This window comes from Phyllostomus discolor, chromosome 2, assembly GCF_004126475.2.
Source record: "Phyllostomus discolor isolate MPI-MPIP mPhyDis1 chromosome 2, mPhyDis1.pri.v3, whole genome shotgun sequence".
Taxonomy (NCBI): domain Eukaryota; kingdom Metazoa; phylum Chordata; class Mammalia; order Chiroptera; family Phyllostomidae; genus Phyllostomus; species Phyllostomus discolor.
In genome coordinates, this window is record NC_040904.2 from 7,935,071 (window position 1) to 7,953,933 (window position 18,863).

General features: G+C 61.1%; 1 protein-coding gene across 4 annotated transcripts in view; it reads left to right on the forward strand.

The window, feature by feature from the left end:
• The window catches only part of UMODL1 (uromodulin like 1), a 55,287-nt gene that overhangs the window by 22,824 nt on the left and 13,600 nt on the right, over window positions 1-18,863 (forward strand). For 3 of the 4 annotated variants that reach the window (XM_036017460.1, XM_036017462.1, XM_036017459.1), the window contains exons 8-15: window positions 623-735; window positions 2,181-2,400; window positions 8,304-8,441; window positions 9,665-10,237; window positions 11,269-11,526; window positions 13,394-13,506; window positions 16,053-16,266; window positions 18,669-18,806. In XM_036017460.1, the coding sequence (XP_035873353.1) occupies window positions 623-735; window positions 2,181-2,400; window positions 8,304-8,441; window positions 9,665-10,237; window positions 11,269-11,526; window positions 13,394-13,506; window positions 16,053-16,266; window positions 18,669-18,806 (1,767 nt within the window). The remainder of the gene's footprint in view (window positions 1-622; window positions 736-2,180; window positions 2,401-8,303; window positions 8,442-9,664; window positions 10,238-11,268; window positions 11,527-13,393; window positions 13,507-16,052; window positions 16,267-18,668; window positions 18,807-18,863) is intronic. The other variant, XM_036017463.1, reaches the window with a different exon arrangement.

Sequence of the window (18,863 nt, forward strand, 5' to 3'; positions counted from 1 at the left end):
TCCTGCCGTGGCTGAGTCAGATGCCTGCGCTGCGGAGGGCTCCCGGGGCCCCCGCCGTGCTGCAGTCTGGAGCTCTCGTAAAGCAGTCAGGTGGCTCGAGGCAGCGAGAGTGGTGAAATAGAGGCTGGTGGTGATTTGCACGCATCGAAACACTTCTGTCATGCTCACCTCCACAGGGCTGAGTGTGCATAACCTCCCCAAGCCAAGACCTGAGCACCGTGCTGCACCTGCACAAAGCACGTCTCGTTCCGTGGACACGCTAACGCCGTGCCCACCATGTCGGTGCCGTGAAAGAACCCCCCCGCCCCTGCCCCGGGAACAAACACCACGTAGGAATGAGCGGGGATCTGGGTGTGCAGAAGGCAGCTGGCGTGGCCCGTGGGGCTCTGTGCCGGGCGGCTGGCTTCTGCCCCGCCCCACGGCCCTGGCTCCCCTTTGCCTGGCTGCTGGAGCGGCCCCAGCTCCCCCTTGCTCGGCTGCGGTGGCGCCTGGGTTACGCAGGGCTCAAGCTGTTTCTTAAAAATCTCCCCTCGACGAGTAGGCTTTAGGAGACACATTGACAGAACACTGGGGGGTGTCGCATCACCGGATTTCAGCTAATCTGCATGATCGTCTGTCTCAGCTGCCCGTGTGTTTGGGGTCACCGTGAGGATCCTGAACCGCACCCTGACCGCATCGCTGCTGACCCGGGGCAGCCCCGAGTACCAGGACTTCGCCCGGCAGCTGCTCCAGGAGGTAAAGCCGAGGGCAGCTGCGGTGCCTCCCCCTCTCCATGTACGGGGAAATCAGTCCAGACGTGGGGCCGAGCCATTCAGGGGCACGCGGCTTTGATTCGAGGGGTCGACGGCACATGGTCCCGCAGCCGGGGCTTTCTGTCGCACTTCCCTCCAGGAGGCCTGGGGGCCTGCCTGCCCGCTTTGGGGTGGCATTATGGAGGCAGTGCTTACCAGCGGCCAGGCACCCGTGCGTCCCTGTGGCTAGAGGCGGCCACAGCACACAGCCTGGGAGAGGCAGCCCGGCGGCAGACACTATACCCTCGGAGGATGAGTTGGAGAAGAAAGTGACTTGGAGAACTGTCGGGAACTGTGAAGGGTCTAAGATTCGACCCTTCTTGCGAACTAATAAGTTAGCTGTTCCTGGGGCCTGGATGCTGGTGGGAGGAGACAGGCACAACGCCGGGGTCAGAGGCAAAGGACATCATTCCAGCAGAGCAGGCGGCGTGAGCGTCGGTGCCCGGTCCCCTGCTGGCCCCCGAGGCCCACAGGGGCGACTCTGAGGGGCCCCGGGGGGTGAGTGACGCACACGCGGCCGGTCTGCATCAGTCTCAGCAGAGGGTCCCCAGTCCTAGGGAGCCCGCACCTTTGTAGCGGGTGGCGAGCGAACCTGCCTCAACCCCGTCCATAAAGAGACTTTACTGTTAGTGTATCAGACGGTGAACAGACCTGCCCTTCATTCAGGAGGGGGCCGGGGTCTCTCCCCCCGCAGGCCGCTCGCCACACAAACGTCTTGGAAAGACGCTCTGAAACGAAAGAGCAGTTCGTGCTGCTTCTGGCAAAACGCATGGAGATGCGGGAGCCAGAAGGAGGGCTGTCTCCCAGCGTGCACTTGCTGGGAACCTGGGCTTCTCCGCTTCCTTAGAGAGTCCCCTCTTTCCTTCGGTGGCACTTGTGAGCGTGCAGGGATGGTGCGATGGGGACGTGGGCAAGACGGGTGTCTCCCTCGCTCCGGCGGGGTGGACCCTGGGTCTCCGGCTCAGTCCGGTTGTTCTCTGGGGGGGGGGGGGGGAGGTACAGCCCTGTAAGTGGGGGCAGCACCATATAGCCATGAGATGGTTCCTTGGTGGCCCCTGGCGGTCCCCTGCCCCCTCCATCAGTCAACCCGACAGCCCCTCTGCCTCTCTGTCGCACCAATGACCTTCACACCGATTTGTGGGGCGCCTGGGGTGCCGTGTGTATCTGTCAGGGAGGCTGGCTGCCGCGGTCCCATGAGTCCTCATGAGCGCCCAGTCCGCTGTCCCAGGGGAAGCCCGGTTGGGGTGTTTGCCCTACGAGGTTGGTTGCCGGGTGCCTGTTCCCGGTCATGAAGGGGACACGTGGGTTCTGTGCCCCGTCTGTCAGCCACATGAAAGGTGTCGCTGGAAGATCGGCTCTGACCAGGGGCTGCCGCCCCTCCCTGGCCAGGTCGAGAGCGCCTTCCCGCCGGCCGTGTCCGACCTGCACCGGAGGGGGAAGCTGCGGCTGCAGGTGGTGTCGCTGCAGGCCGGGAGCCTGGTCGTGAAGCTGCGAGTGACGGTGCGGGACCCCGAGCTCCCGGTGGGTGTCTCCACGCTGGCCCCCATGCTCCCACGGCTGTGGGCGAGCACGGTGTTCCAGATTGACCGGACGGGGACGTTCGTGCAAGGTAGGTCCCCTCCCCACGCCCCGAGCATGCCGCCCAGGTACGCTCTAATGTCCGTGCTGCAGTATTTCGGGCCAGCGTTGACTTTATTCCAAAAGAAAGATCGGGCAAGTGAGATTCTAGTCTTTATTCTGTATTACACCACAGAACCCGGGGTGCAGGGCCACAGCGGCAAGGCAGCGAGAGCCCACCGGCCTTGCACCCCTGCTGCCCCAGAAGGGAAAAGCGACCCGGGGAGCTTATGCCCTTGGAGGTGCCACTGGGTCGCTGCAGGCTCAGAGCTCCAGGGGTGCAGCTGGGCTGCAGGGCCCACGAGGGGAAGAGGCCGAGAGCTCACAGTGTCTGTGTCAGTGCCCAGGCCCCGCCTCGCCCTGTGTGACTCACCGGCACGGGGGTCTGCTCCATCAGGCCAAACATTGTTGTGCAATTGCACTTGGTGTTGCCTCAGGGCAGGCCGTCACAGGTCAGAGACGAGGAAGAGAGAATGGGAGAGAGAGATGCAGAGACATAGAAGGAGACAGAGATGAGGGGGAGGGGGAGGTAGGAGAGAGGCACCGAGAGACAGAGAGAGATGGGGGAGGAGGGGGCCAGGGAGGGTGGGAAGGAGAGAGACAGAGGCAGAGAGAGAGAGAGAGAACTGCAGAGTGAGGGAGGCTCTGCCTGTCAAACCAGAGACACGGTTCCCTTGTGCAGCGAGGACACCTGTGCTCTCTGCGTCAGCGAGCCACATCCCCCCATCTTCACCTGTCCTCTTCCCTGTGTCCCTGTGTCCCTGTGTCTCCTGACCCTTCTAAGGAAACTGACTGCCTGGGGCCCAGTCTGTGGAAGGGGCGTCCGCTGGCCCCCAGTGGAGCTGGATCCAAGGATGAGCTGTGTCATCTCCTTTGAGCACTGCCCTGGGCTGGCTTGCTGTCCCCCCACCCCCCAAGAACGCAGGGAAGGCCGACCCTGTGCTACACGGGAAGCCACACCTGCCTGCTGAGCCTTGGGCTTGCTCTGTCACTCAGCCCCTCGGGGACGGGGATGGCAGTGGCTCTTTGCACTTGGCGGGCTCTGGGTGTGCTGTGGGGGGCCCTTGGCCTGTGCCCCTGGGGCCCACCTGTGACCAAACAAGAGCCATCCGCCACTTCCCAGAGATGGCCTTGTGCCCCACCCCAGGGCTCGGGTTACTCCGGATCTTTGTCCAATGAGGCAGCGTGTTGAGTGGCGGCCCCCAAAAGAGATGCCCACACAGAACTCCGGAATGGGGCCTTATTTGGAAGAAGGGCCTCTGAGGCAGGCTCTGAGATCATTCTGCATCTGGGTGGGCCCTAAATCCAGGGACAAGTGTCCTTAGAAGGGTCAGAAGACACAGGGGCCCAGGGACACAGGGACACAGGGAGGAGGCCACGTGAAGATGGGGTGGCGTGCTCACAAACGGAGGAACCCCCGAACTCCCAGAGCGGAAGGGAAGGACCCTCCCCAGGAGCCTTCATCGGGAACCTGGCCCTGCGGACACCAGCGCTGGGAGAGAGGGTGGTGCTGTTTAGAGAGAGGGGGAGAAGAGGGAGACACAGAGGGAGGGACACACTGACGTGAGAGAGAAACATCGATTGGCTGCTGCTTCCAGGCACCCCAACTGTGACCAAACCCACAACCCAGGCATGTGCCCTGACCGGGAATCGAACCGGTGACCTTTCAGTTCACGGAACGATGCCCAACCCACTGAGCCACAGTGGTCAGGGCTGAATTGTGTTGTTTTCAGCCAGGGTAAGAGCTTGTGGTAATGTGTTGTGCAGCCTCAGACAACTCCTGCAGAGGAGGAGCAAGAGGCACCTTGCATGGCTGACTTTCTAGCGTTCTCAGCAGACCGTTTTGAAGTCCCCCCCTCCCCGCACGGAGTTGCAGGGGCCCCTCAGTCGGGAAGGGCCCAGAGAAGACCCGCGCCCTGCAGCATTCCTGGCTGACTGTGCGCTGCTTGCGTAACGTGCTGGAGCCGAGCGGGGGCTGGGGGAAGGCTCGCCTGTGCGGGCGATTGCCCTTGGCCCTGGACCCGGAGGCCTCGGCTGTTTATTGGCGGGGGAGGTGCCCTGCCTGTGCAGTTTTCTGACCCAGTTACCGCTGGCTTCTGACACCAGAGCCCGCGGGACTGCCCCTGGGCCACAGTCCCCGCAGCGGTGGCAGCACAGGCCTGAGCCCGCGTGCGTGCGTGCGTGCATGCGTGAGTGCGGGGAAGGCGCTGCGCCCTCCCCAGAGGCCCCGGCCCCGCAGGCTGGGGACAGGAGGGGAAGCACGCTGGCCGCCGCCGCTCTGCAGAAGACCAGTGCAGGAAGGGCGCCTGTCCTCTGTGGCTCGCACAGAAGCGATGCTGCTGGCATCCCCAGAGCATTCTTGGATCGTTCGGGAGCACTCGCTGCCTGTGAGTCAGCTATGTCCCCACAGTGAGGGGGTCACGTTGTCCTGACCTCATCGTGTCCCTGAGGCCCCTCCCTCCTGGGGTCACTGGGGGGAGCCACGTGTCAGGAGAGGTGAGCCCTGTGCTGGGGGCCCGGATGCTGAGCACCCCCGGGTCCTGCTCGGAGTGCCCCGCAGGAGGCGGCGGGACATGGCAGATAGTTCGTGGCTCTGGCTTGAGGCGGGAAGGTTGGAATCCCAGCCCTGACACTGCTTCACTGTGGGGTCTGCCCTGGAGACCCCACCTTCCTGGGCCTCTGTGCGCTCGCCTGGGAAGTGGGGAGAGTGCCAGGCACCCCGCCCCTTTGCGCTGCTGTGTCAGTGAAGGCACGGTGTGGGGGCGGGGCTCAGCACAGGGCCTGGCCTGCAGAAGACGGCCGCGTGTCTCAGGTTGGCTCTTTTCTACGGCCAGCATCCACGTCACGGGTGAGTCCTCAGGCCTGGGAGGTCCTCCCGTGCCCCCTCGGCCCCCGCTGGTCCTCCTCCTCAAGGGGCTCCTACCTGCTGCCTCCCATCGTCCCCCTTCCTCCTGCCCCTGCCTCCCCTGTCCTTTAAGGTCTGCCCCCGGGAAGGACCATGCTGCTCCTTTGCTCTCAAGGGACAATGACCAACTGGCCTCTGCTCTCACCCACGAGGCCTCCACGTGGACCCCTGTGCCTCAGGCTTCTGTGCGGAAGGCGTGCCAAAAATTGTACCCAAACGCAGGTCCCGCTACCTGCCACAGTGAAAGCCAAACTCGTGAGCCAGGTGCTGGTGAGAGGAGGGAAGTTATTCATGCAGATGTCGGCAACCTGGGGACATGGGGGACTCACGTCTCAAAGCCCATCTTAGCGTCTCAGGGCGGGCAGAGGTTCTTGTAAGGAGGGAGAGCAGAGAGATCGAGGGAGGGGGTGGAAAGTTCTCTACGTGCAGAGGAACACAGTCCACTCCGATAAGGACCTCGGAACCGGACGAGCGATCACATGGTGTGCATCCTCCTGGTGTATGTCATCCTGGCTTCCTGTCGCCCTGGTGTTATGGTCAAAGGTCAGCAGACCTCCCGGAGCTGGGATGCCCGAAGGTCAGAAGTGGTATCTTTTGCAGTTAGTTCCTAGGATCCTTGCACAAACATGCTATTTATCCCCGAGCTACACAGTAGAGCCAGCACGTACAGAAAGAACGTCAGAGCAACGGTGGGCTGGGTTGCAATTCCCCGCTGTTACACAGGCGGTACGGCGGGGGAGGGGGACGTGAGCAGAGGGGGGTGGCCCTGAGACTGCCACCATCCCCCGGTCTGCAGCTGGGGGCTTCTCTCTCTATGGTCAATGACGCTGCCTTTTGTGCAGCTTTGGGGTGTGGTGCTGTCAGAGCCAGGTTCTCTGTGCCTGCGTTTCCCCTCAAATGGGGGTCTGATGCTGGTCCCCGGGGAAACAAGGGTTCTGGCCCCCACTTCACCTCCAAAGGGGCGCGTGGGCCCCAGGGTGAAGCCCTGTGAGGAACCTGCCCCTTCCAGGACCCGGGGCCTCGTTTAAGGCCTCCCCGGCTCCTTCCTGGGGGTGGGGGCACATGTACCCCTCTTTGTTTGATGTGGCTGTCCCCCTCTTGTGCAAGGTGAGCCACACCCTTGTCCCAGCTTCCGGGGCCAGCAGGAGCAGAGCACAGCTTGCTCCATGGGTCTCCTGCCCGTGTCCTCGTCTGGCCAGTCCAGGAGGTGCAGGGCCACCTGGCAGCTCTGCTCTCAGACCAGCCTCCTCCCTCTGACCCGGAGGACCGCCTGGCCTTGGGCTTCGATGCAAGGCCAGACGAAGTGGGCTGCCTTGCTTGGGCTTGCTGGTGAGCTGTGTGCCTGGGGAGCAGAGGCTATGGGGTCACCGGCACTAAAAATAGCCACCGGGGCTCAGCCGGTTGGAGCCCAGGACTCCACTGGGACCTCGCTGTCCTCGGGGCCCTGCTGCTGGGCAAGCCTGGTCCCTGTCCCCGGCTTCCAGCTCCCCAGCACCCTGTAGCTGCCTGCAGACTGGAGGTCAGGCAGGGCTCCAGGAACATCTCGGGGCTGGGGCAGCAGGGCCCTGTCTGTGCAAGAGCCCAGGCTAGGGGTGTGCGTGCATGTGTGTATGTGCGTGTGTAAGTGTTGCATCAGCTGATGAGTGAGCCCGCTGGTCTCCTGGGAGCTGCTTCCACGAAGACCACATGAAGCAAATCTGCAAACCACAGAAGGGGCCTCTCAGCCCTTGGCTGCAGAGTTTTCTTTGCGCAGAACCGAACTCGCCCCTTATCTTCACTTGAATCCCAGCCAAGCCTGACTCCTCGGGCGCGCTGGGCGTGGATCGGGCGCTCAGCCCCAGGCTCCAGCAGGGCGTGTGCAGGAGCTCGCAGCCCACCCCTACCTGGTGAATCCAGTCCCCTCCCGGGGCCCCAGCTTGCCCTGCTAGCAGAGGTGACTCTGCTGAGGGCCACCTGTTTGCTTGGGGGGTAGGGGAGGTGGGCCAGGTAGTGACCCAAAGAGCTGGCAGCCCCGGGCTGAAGGATGGAATCCTAGGGCTGTGGGAAACTGCCCCCACCCCAGCTGCTCCCAGCCTGAAGGTCGGTTGGAGATACGCCGTTAGGTCTAGCATCCACATTGCACGTAGCACGTCATCGCTGAGTCGTGAGTGAAAATGCACGAGTCCGTCAGATTCTTCTTAACCCAGGTGCCAGGGTGGGGGTGGCGGTCCCAGGGGTCCGGAAGAGGGGAGAGGAGAGGTCGAGAGAGAGAAGGGAGTGGTGTTCCTGACGAGTTTTGTTTCTCAGTTGGGCCTACAGCAAGCCCTGGCTGCCTACCGACCAACCGGAAGAGGCGGGGCTGGACCGGCTGTGGGTGGCTGAGCCAGGGCTGGGGGCCCTGGGGCGATTTGCAGGGATGGGGGCTCATCTCACATTCTTCCTCGCCCAGGTCAGGAGGGTCAGGGCTTCCTGGTGACACAGAGTCTGTGGGCCTTCACGGTCATTTCCCAGAGCAGTCACTCAAGGGCCATTCCCGTCCGTGTCAGGGAAGGCTCGGGTCACACGCAACTGGACATCTGGCCCAGTCGTTTTCCTATTTCTTCCTCAAAACACTAACTGTCGTGGGATGTTGACACACCAGAGAGATTGTGTCTTAGGACAGAGAATAAACAAGGAAGAAATATGTTCCGCTGTGGGTGCTAATGCCTTCAAAAGCAGCCAACAACCCCTAAGTTTTGCTCTCCAATCAGCCAGCCAATGGCGAGGGTCAGCGCAGGCAGGTGCTTAGCTTGTGGCCTGGGTTCAAGTTCAGGCTCGTGGGGAAGGGTCTGTGCAAGGCCTCCTCCCATAGGTCTTGGACACTGCGGGCTTGTTCCTCAGTCCTGGCCTCGTCCTCCGGGCCGTCCACTGCAAAGACAGTCAGGAGGGACTCGGCTCTGTTCCCTTCCATTTTCCGAGCAGCCTCGGGCCCTTTTCTCACCAGCTCCTGTCCTTCTCTGTCCTCCCGGCAGACTGGGACGAGTGTGCGGACAGCCCGGAGCACGACTGCTCGCCGGCCGCCCAGTGCATCAACCTCGAGGGCTCCTACACCTGCCGCTGCCTGACGGCCAGGGACGCCAACCCCTCGCACGCGGGCCGGGCCTGTGCAGGTGCGCGCCCTGCTCCCCTCCCCTCCCCTCCCCTCCCCTCCCCTTCCCTCCTCTCCCCTCCTCTCCCCTCCTCTTTCCTCCCCTTCCCTTCCCTCCCCTTCCCTTCCCTTCCCTTCCTTCCCCTCCCCTCCCCTCCCCTTCCCTTCCCCCAGCTTTGGGCTGGCCCCCCAGGGACCTGGGCATGGGGTGGGGCCCGCTTCTCCACCAGGTACAAGGGGCACAGGGCCCAGGGCCCACCACACTGTTAGGAACCCATGGAAATGTTTTCATTTTAATTTCTTTTAAAATCAAAGGAAGGACACTAACATCATAGTGAATATCAGTGATGAATCCAATCTTTAGACCAGTGCAGTTTTAAGACATAATTTTTCATTCTTTTATGGACCAATGTATTCACGAAAGCCATATGCAGCCCCCAAGGAGGGGATCCCTCCCCAGGGTGTCTGGTGCCCGAGAGGCTGTAGGAGCCCAGGCAAGTGAGGAGAAGGCGCTGATGTGGGGCCAAAAAGCTCTGCCCTGAGTTTTTTGGGGGGCCAGTTCCGACTGCTTGGTGGGGCTGCCGGGAGGGCTGAGGTGAGAGGCAGGAGGAGGCCCATGCAGATGCGCAGGGCTGGTGGGACCAGCCACCTCTGCCCTGGCCACAGGGGGGGGGGGTGGCGGCGCCGGCGCTTGGCCCCCTTTGCCAGCCCAGCGAGGGCCTCCAGCTGGAAGCTGCAGCCGAGACTTGCCCCCCGGAAAGGCACTCAGCTCCTCACCCCCCGTGCGCGTGGTCCCGCTCCCTCACACCCAGGAGGCTTCTCTTCCCCCGTCTTCTCCTTAGTCATGTGATGTCCAGTGGGCGGATGACCGTGGCCAGCACATTCCCTACCCCGAGCACACATTTGGGGACGTTGCCCCATGTCCCAAAGGCTGGTTGGATCCACCGGCGGCCTGCGGGAGCCAAGGCCTGCATCCCTGTCCTGGTTCTGCAGCACCCCGCCCCCCCCTGTGGAGCCCCACTCTTGGGGTCTCAGCGTCCTCATGTGAAGTGGGGAGGCTCCTCCTGGTGCTCCACGGGAGTCGCTTGGGTGACACCCACACTACACGTTGACAGTCACCAGCTGAGACAGCGTGTGTTCCCACGTGGGGCCCTCCCGGGAGGCTCTAGCTCACAGGAGGTGTCTGCTGGGCTTCGCTCAGATGTGTCTGGACAGGACACCCCCATGAGAGTGGATGTCTTCCGGCAGGTGACATGGTGAGCCCCACGGAAGGCGCACTGGCCCTGGTGACAGGGGTAACAGCCCCCGCTCTCAGCACAGAAACAGCAGCCCGTGGCCTGGAGACCCCTGCCCCGTCACCCAGCCCTGGGCACCCGTGGGGCACCCCTGCAGCGGGCCAGGCCCAGGCCCCAGGGACTCCATCCCAGAGAGGGGACAGCAGCATGGTCCAGCAGGACAGGAACAACACAGGGCGAGGCGTGGAGGAGAGTGAGCCTGGTGAGGCCCCAGGTCTGGGCACGGGCCAGTGGACGGCCAGCAGGGCCCCTAAGCCAACCGGCAGCCCCATTCCGGGGACCACGGACAACCTGGTGGACACCCCCGGATGGATGCTGAGGAACTCCACCACAGAGCCACACTCTGGGCCCACCCCTGCCAAGGGCCCCGAGGGCCACGTGTGGCACGCCAGCCTCCCCACGTGGGGCGCACTGCCGGCACCTCTGGACCCCACGTGGCCACAGAACACAGACCTTGGACGCTCCAGCTCCCCAGACCTACCCTTGGCCTCCACCCCCGTGTTTCTGAAGCCCCCGGCCTGTGGTGAGTGCCTGGAACCCTGGGGACAAATGGGACCACGTGGCTGGCATGAGCTTCAGGGGCACAGATGCCTGCCCTTGTCAAGTCAAAGCCCCTTCAGGGACACTCGGGCGGGCTTGTCATGTTGGGGCTCGGCGCTCCCCGGGCGGCCGGCTTCTGGTCTAGTTAGGACGAGACTCTGTCTCCGTTCTCTCCAGCCCTCCCCCCTGCAACCCTCTTTCTGTAGCCTCACAGCTGCCAACAGCTGGGGCAGGAATTCAGGCATCTGGAGGGGGTGCGGGGTGCGTGTCACCACGAGCACCAGGGCACGGCCTGCAGCAGTGTTGGGCCCCTCCGACATTCCTGCTCCTCCCCAGACGCGCTGACCTCAGCTCTGCAGCCCCCACACTGTGCTGACTCCCGCTGTGCAGCCCCAGCCGTGCTGACCCGAGCTGTTCCACGTTCCACGTTACACGCACAGGGTCAGGGCATCCCCGAGGCCCCTGGGTGACAGCGCGGGAGACAGGCGACAGCTCTGTGCGGGAGAGGGCCTGGCCGCCTCGCTGGCCCGACTCTGGCTGGCATCCCCGTGAATGCAGCTGTCAAGCCCATGTCCTCCCCTGAGCTGTGCAGCTCCCAGGACTGAGCTGTGAAGCCCGCGTAAACCCGAGCTGTTGAGTGCCCCCCGGGCCCCGTGAGGATGGCTCTGGAGCCAGCAGCGGCCAGCCTGCCGACTCCTCAGTGTCCACCCAGGCTTGAGGGGGACAGCGCCTCTGGGGGAGCCACCCACAAACTGCTCAAGAGGCCTGTTTTGGCTAGTCCGGGGACCTCGGAGACAGACTCTAAACCGGAACGTTAGGGGTGCTCTCCAGCGGCCCTGCCCCCGTGTGCTCAGCTTGCAGAGAGGAGACCACACAGGACTGCTCTGGGCTGCTGTCCTCTGAGGACGCCTTAGGTCCCAAGTGGTGCACTTGATTTTCAAGCTGGGCAAAGCTCCTTCTCTCTTCTCTCTAGAACGTGTGTTTTTACTCTCGGTGTTTATGTCCACTTCCCAGTTCCCGCCCCCGTCAGAAGGGTCACGGTCTCCAATGTGACCAGCACCGGCTTTCACCTGGCATGGGTGGCAGATCTCGCCCTGCGCCCCACTTTCCAGCTCACGCTGATGTCCTCGAGGAGCCCCCCTGTGCACCTGGAGACCCGGAATGCGAGCCTGCAGCTGTGGGGCCTGGAGCCCGGCGTCCTGCACGTGGTCGAGATCGTGGCCAAAGCGTGTGGGGGAGAGAGTGCCACGGCACGCCTGAAAGTGAGGACAGGTAACGGCTTTCGGAAACGCTGATCGCCATCGGCTCTTAAAGGGACAAAAATGCATAGGAAAGGTTTTCACTAATTAGGGTTTGAAGGGGCTGGATTTCCTTGCAGGCTGCTGGGTGTCCATTGGCTTCCCAACGTAGACACGGCTGGCTCACAAGTCACACTCAGCTGGCGTGGGACGGTCAGACAGCAGGCGGCTCACTTCAGGAAACGGTGTTGGGGGATGGTGGGCAAAGAGGTGGGGTTGCCAGGGGCTCCCCACTCTGTCCGGGGGGTTGCAGACACCTGCTGTGTCCCTCGTGGGGGAAGACGCGGGCGGTGCGGATCTGTCGGGTGTCGCCCGTCCCTTCTGACCACTGTCACTCTCAGTGGACCGGGCCCTGCTTTCCAGGAAGAGTGACAGGAGACAGCCGGGCCCGCAGTGGATCCGCCTGGGGCTGCAGAGTGAAAGGGGTGGGAACAGAACCGGGCAGATCACGCGCAGGCTCTGATAAGGCGCGGCTGATGGCTGACCTCGGCTGTACATCCAGATAAAGTTCCTCTTTTCTCTGCATGAGCATCGGTCACCCAGAGCGTTTCTTGAATGTCTAACTCCCCCGCACAGCCAAGGGCAGGCCTGATGCCGCCGGTCAGTCCTCAACTCCGGGCGGCTGTCTGGGAGGGGATGGTGGTCGTCTCTGAGGTGGGGTGCACGCTGGCAGGGGTACACTCAGAAAAGTTCAGAATTTTTGTTTATGTGCTTTTTTACGTGCTAACTGGCCACGGTTGGGAAATAGAGAGAAGGTGTTCGACGTGCTGTCGTGCGAGTTCGTGGGAGCTGGACAAGGGGAGGCCACTGTCGGCCGGATGGTCAGGCAGGGCAGCCCCGCGTCAGCGCCTGTCTGGCCTCCAAAGGTCTCACCTGCTGGAGGGAGGAGCTCCCATTGGGAGCCCGAGGTGGGTCCCCGTCTGTTCACACCTGTGCACCTGTCCTGCTCCAGCTGGCTTTACAACCAGGCCCGCCGCACACTCCGGTTGTCCGGAGTCTGGGCCGGTGGCCCTCAGACGCAGCGGTGGCAGCGATCCCGAGGACATGGGGTTCAGGCTTGTCCTGGAGTGCGTAGTGGGATGCTGTTGTGGTTTGTCTTACACCGGGGGCCACAGGCTCCTGGGGGAGGGGCTCTCAGTTCCCGGTGGGTGAGCCGGCCCGTGGCAGGGGCTTCCTAGGTACCTGGTGAAGGGCTGATGGAAAACTGAGACGGCTTCTGTGCCGGAGAGCATGCGGCCGGGCTGCGTTCCTGGGCCAGCTCTGCAACAGGCACTCCCCCTGGAAGTCCTGTGCGGAGGGAAACATGCAGGTGGTATGGGCTGGTGCCCGAGCAGCAGCTACCCCGACACGGCAGAGAGGCAGGGCCAGAGGGGAGGAGGAAGAGGGGGCGTGTCAGGACCCCGGGCCCTCTGTCGTGGGCCATGGGCCGTGGGCCCTGAGCCAGGCAGGGCAAGGCCACCCGATGTCTGGGTTTGCCGGGCACAGCTGGTGCACACTGAGGCCCTGGCACGGTGAGCTACTAGTGCCTCCTTTCACTCTCCAGGTTGTCCCCGCTCGCTGGTAAGTTCCCCGGACACGCTCTGCACAGGTGATGACACAGGCAGGGAGGAGCGAGCTGTAGGGCCTGAGCTGCTTCCTCGGCCTCCGGGAGGTTCTCCTTCTGTCCCCAGGCTCTGTCCTGGGGTCCTCCAGTCTGGGCACCGTTCCTTCTCGTAGAGCCCAAGTCGGCCTTGGTGTGATGTCCTTCCCGGCCCACAGGAAAACACTGCCATTCAGATAGACATGATCGTCCGTCCCCCAACACATTCCTGACCCAAACACATGCACGCTTCCTCCTGCAGCCGCCCAGAAGCTCAGCGGGAAGGTCAGAATAGCGAACGTCCGGTACTCGGAATCCTTCCGCAACGCCAGCAGCAAGGAGTCCCGGGATTTCCTGGCGCTCTTCTTTAGGATGGTGAGTTGGGGAAACTGCCCGTGTTTCCTTGTGGGATGTGAAGGAGGGAGGCAGGTGGCCTCCTACCTGCAGCCGAGCGGGACTGCGACCCGGGGGTGCGGAGGGCGCCTGTCTTCCAAAGGAAGCTGGGCCTCCCAGCTCCGGCGTGGCGCCTGGGTGTCCCGGGGGCTGCCGCCAGACAGACACGTCAGCAGGGGGGGCATGCTCCTCTCCTCTCCTGCACCCTTGCTCGCATGGCTCCCTGTTCGGGGAACCTTTCCCGAGGTGGGACCCCTTGAAGCAGACAGCCCCTCCCCTGCCTTACAAGAACGCTTTTTTTTTTTTTTTAATTGAGGTTCCTTTCAGAAACCACAAAACTCAGTTTGGTATTTGCAAAATTGTGCCGCTGTCACCACTTGCTAATTCTAGGACATTTCATCACCCACCTCCCCCCAAAACCCTGACCCACTGGCAGTCACTTTCCATTCCCCCTTCGCTCTGCCCCCCGGCAGCCGCCAACGTGCTGTCTCCGAATCTGCCTGTTCGGGACATTTCATAGAAATTGAGTCATGCAACATGTGATGTTTTGTGTCTGGATTCTTTTCACCGAGCATCACGTCTCCGGGGTTTATGCACCCCGCAGCGACATCCGAACGTCGTTCCTGTTAGTGGCTGAATAGTATTCCCTCCTGTGGGTGGACCACAGTTTGTTTATCCGTTCGCTCAGTGATGGGCATTCGGGGTGTTTTCAACGTTGGGCTGTTGTGACGAGTGCTGCCAGAACCGCTGGCCTTAAAACAATTACTTTTCCTGCTCTTCCCTGCGCTGTCCTCTGCCACCCCCTGTAGCATTCTTCGGGATGCTGCACTGCTACAGTTTCGTCAGGCGGCATTCTCAGTGCTCTTCTCGTTGGAGGCCAGCTTACCCTTGGATGCCCAGGGGACACACTGGTGTTCCGTGGCCCAGCGATCTTATCTGCACAGGGAAAAACCTCACGTGTTTTAGTTCCTCCTTATCCTGGGAGTTTACGACACAGAGGAGCGAGAGCTTGGTGGTACTGTCTAGTGGTGGCATGTCATGCCAGGTGGCACCTGAGCGACGCAAGTGTCCCCCGCCTTCGGCTCTGGTCACCCCTGCCAGCGTCACTAAGTGATAAAACAGTCACACTGCCTCCAGGAACTGTGCAGCCGAGGCGCCTGGGACCTGGGATTCTGCTGTGTTTATCCTGGCCCCGTGTGTGCGTAGATTCCAGCGTTGGGGATGGTTGGATGCATTTGTGCATCCTTCTCCTTTGAAGTGAACGATCGTTACCCACAATGCTTAGCAAACACTGAAGTCCGTCCACTGGGCTCAGGGGTCACGTGGGGGAGCTCCGTTTCTGCTCTGAGTTTCTCGATTAGTCTTTCCTCTTTGAGCCTTTTCCTCTTCTGCCTATTTTTCAGGGACAGGTTTTCTTTTTTCTTCTTTTTTTTTTTTGGTTTGTTTGTGTAGAATTTCAGGATAGCAAATAATTGTGCCACTTATATGGAGGATTTTAAGACACATTTTGAGAAGGTGTGGCTTGTTCTTTGTAAGTTTCTAGCAAGGAGCTTGGAACTTGGTTTGAGATTGGTTTGAAAATCAGCGAAAGGTGACAGTGACATTAGTCCAAGACTGTGACAGGTCACTCTTAGGAAGTCCCAGAAGAGCAAAAGAGACACAGAGAGGGCGGGAGAGATAGATAGATACATACATACATAAATACATAGACCAGACAGACAGACAGACATAGGTGGCAGGTAAGAGCTGACTGATCGAACAGTAATCATGCCAGCCACCTGCCTGCAGGCAGCTCCTGGTGTCTCTGGGCCTCTGCAGCCTCTGCTGGGTGACAGGGGACTTGCTCCGTTTGACTGTCCCAAGGCTGTGCCTTGAGCACCTCCTACAGTGCAGAGGTGGCCAGGTTTTCTCTGTGGGGGCAGAGCCTGGAGGTGCACTTTGCCACAGAAGATTTCCGTCGCTCAGACTCCTTACTGGGCCTCGCTGTATCATGTGTCTCCATGGACACGTTGGCCATGATGGGCCACGCTGGTGTGGTGTCGTGGTTGGTGTAAGGCGCTGACCAAAGTGACAGAGCAGAAAGCAAGCTTCTAAGAGGCAGGCACAACAGGGGTGCTTGTGAGGGAGCAGTTTTTAGAAAGTTGGAGAAGAAGAACAGAGGGGACATGTTCTAGATTGTTCTAGAAAAGACAAGTGAGGGAAGGGGTGTCCCTCCCTATGACGGCTCCTTCAGCCCCTGGCCCCACCATGGCTCCGAGCTCATGGGGGCAGATCCTGATGGCTGATGGGGAGCTGATGGCTGTGGACCCCCTGTGAGTGACAAGTCCCCAGGGCAGGGCTTTTGTGCCCAGCCCCACACTGACTGGCTGGTACCTCAGACCCCACAGGCACTGGGGCTGGGCACAGACTGCCCTGTGGCTTTGACCTTTCGGCCAAGGCCAGCCCTGCTGGCCCAGGAGGAACCCCCCTGGGACAAGGATGCTGTTTGCTCTCAGGCAGCTTGTCTTGCCAGCTCTGTGTCTCTGCAGGTGCGGGATTCCCTGTCGCCCACCATGCGCCAGCACCTGGACGCCTGCAGGGTGCAGGTGGAAGTGACCCACATCTCCAATGGCAGCGTCGTGGTGGAGTTTGACCTGCTGATCCTCGCGGACCTGGAGGTCCAGGATGTGTCTGCCGCGTTCCTCGCCGCCCTTCAGAATGCCTCTCTGCTGGAGGTGGTCGGGGGGGACGTCGCCCTGTGGGGTACGTGCAGGTCGGGCCTGGGGCGGGTCACTGGGGCTGGGGTGAGAGGCCACGGGAGCCCAGCCACTGCCTTTGTTTCTGGAAGGTGTCGCTCATGCACCTCCTCTTCCGGGCTTCCCGGCCTGAGATGAAGACGGGAACAGGTGAGACCCTCGTCTCACTTGCTGCCACTATCTTGCTTTTGTGTGTGTGTGTGTTTTAATATTTTATTTATTTGTTTTTAGAGAGGGAAGGGAAGGAGAAAGAGAGAGAGAGAGAGAGAGAGAGAAACATCAATGTGTGGTTGCTGAGGTCATGGCCTGCAACAGGCATGTGCCCTGACTGGGAATCGAACCTGCGACACTTTGGTTCTCAGCCCGCGCTCAGCTCAATCCACTGAGCTATGCCAGCCAGGGCTGTTTTTTGTTTTTTATTTGTTTGTTTGAAGGTTTAAGGGTTGAGAACACGTTCCGGTGAACTCGCAGAGATTCCCAGGGTGCCACTCCCTTGTTCTAGGCTGTGCCCGCCCCCACCCCCCGCCACTGCCCGTTTCTGTGGGCCGGGGGCAGATGCATCCCTCTCTGCAGCCAGATTTCCTGCCGAGCACAGTTGCCAAGGAGATCCTAGGGACAGTCATTGAAAAGAAAAGCAGGGAGAAACAGCAACGTAGATTCTTTTCTCATGTCGTCTTAGCTCAAGCTGCCATAACAGAATACCACGGACGGGTGGCTTAACCCACAGACGTTTATCTCCCAGACCGGGGGGGGGGCTAGAAGAGGGGCCGGCTGGTCTGGTTCCTGATGAGGGTCCTCTTTCTGACGTGTGTCCTCAGGAGAGCTTCTTGGTGTCTCTCCTTATAAGGACATCAGTCCCTGCAGATGCGGGCCCCGCCCTCATGACCTCTTCTGACCTTAATTAGCTCTGCAAGGTCCCACCTCAGAACACTGTCACGCTGGTGCTCAGGCTTCCAGAGGTGGCCTCAGAGGCGGCACAGTTCAGTCCACAGCACATGTCCTGCCGAAAAGAGGTGACACAAAGCTCCTAGTCACGTGCATAAAAAATCAAAGGCAACACAGATGAGTATTTTTCTGAGTTTTTGAAATGAGAAGTGCCTTCCAAGTTTACAAGCAGAAGGACATCAAAGCCCACTGAAGAACAAGCTGGAATATTCGACTCCATAAAATTGTAACTTTTTTATGTTAACGTAAAGGCACCATGATAAAGCAAGTAATGAACCAAAATGCACTTTCAATAATTTGATGAAGAATTACACTCTCAATACAAGGAGAGATCACATGCATTGGTAATGAACTGCTAAGAACCTGGCAGAGGAATGCGGAAACGTCTCAAACGGACACCACACGGAGGAAGAGACGCAAACGACTCACAGAGACGTGGTAACGAAGGCTCCCCACTAGGACAAGTGGCTCTTCTGTCCCGTCCAAGGGCGCGTTTCACGAACGATAGTACCGGTGGTGGGTGGTGAAGGGGGGGTCCGAACAAGCTTGCCCTCCCCGGAAACCAGTTCGGCCGTGTCCATCCAGAGCGGAAAGAACATCCTTCCACTCCGACTTTGCCAGGTCACTTCTAGGACCCTGTCCTAAGGAAACAGGTCGCAGGTGAGACCATGGTTCACCCCCGAAGATGCTCACCTTCAGTGTTTGCTTGAGAGGCAGAGTTTGGAAATCTCCCGCGGTCCCCGGAGAGGGGCCAGGTTAAGGAAACGGCGGCACGTCCGTCCGTGCCACGGCCGTTACGCGGTGATTAACCACGGGGTTGGCCAGACTGAAGTGTCCCTGACGAAGTGACGATCGGGGAGAGCAGGACTCGCATGTGCGGACAGCACACGCTCCAGCCCGTGTCGTACGTAGTCTGCACCGTATTCGAGGGACGGAATACACAGCCGCGTGAGCACGGCCACACCTGGGAGGGAGGGACTCTCCGGAGCGGGTTTGTTTTTGGCGAAGCCGTGTCGCCTCACTCCCGTTTTCTCCCGCGAGCCTGCGTCGCTGTCACCAGTGCATGAGTGAGTGTGGAGACGGAAGGCGGGGGCACTGAGGGCCTTTGCCCAGGACTGCCTCGCCCTCCGGGTGCCCCCCGACCCGAGACCAGGAGTTGGGGGGGACCTGCTCCCCTTCTGGCTGCTCTGATGTGACCCTGCCCAGCGTGTCCCCTCCCAGCCCTGGGACCAGGCGCCCTCCTTCCAGAACAGCCCCTGCAGCCTTCCTGCCCCCTGCCCGCACCCCACACCTGTCTCCAGAGCTCCCCCGAAGTGGTTGTCTTTGTTGTTGTTGGATAATCTCCAACCTTCTCCGAGACGCGTGCTTCGGAAGGCGGTCTGTAAACAGCTCACCGGGCACCGTCGCCCACAACCCTCCAGCCCACTGAGAGGGCCCCCTCTTTGTTCCCCAAACGCCGTGCAGACTACGACGAGTGTGAGAGCGGGGAGGACGACTGCGAGCCCGGCACGTCCTGCCGCAACACCCTCGGGTCCTTCGCCTGCAGCTGTGCGGGCGGTGCCTCCGACTTCCCCGTGGAATTTTCTGGAAGGCCCTGTGAAGGTAATAGCCTCATCGCCCCCTTTCTGGAACACTGTTGGACAACCCATTCTTTGAAAA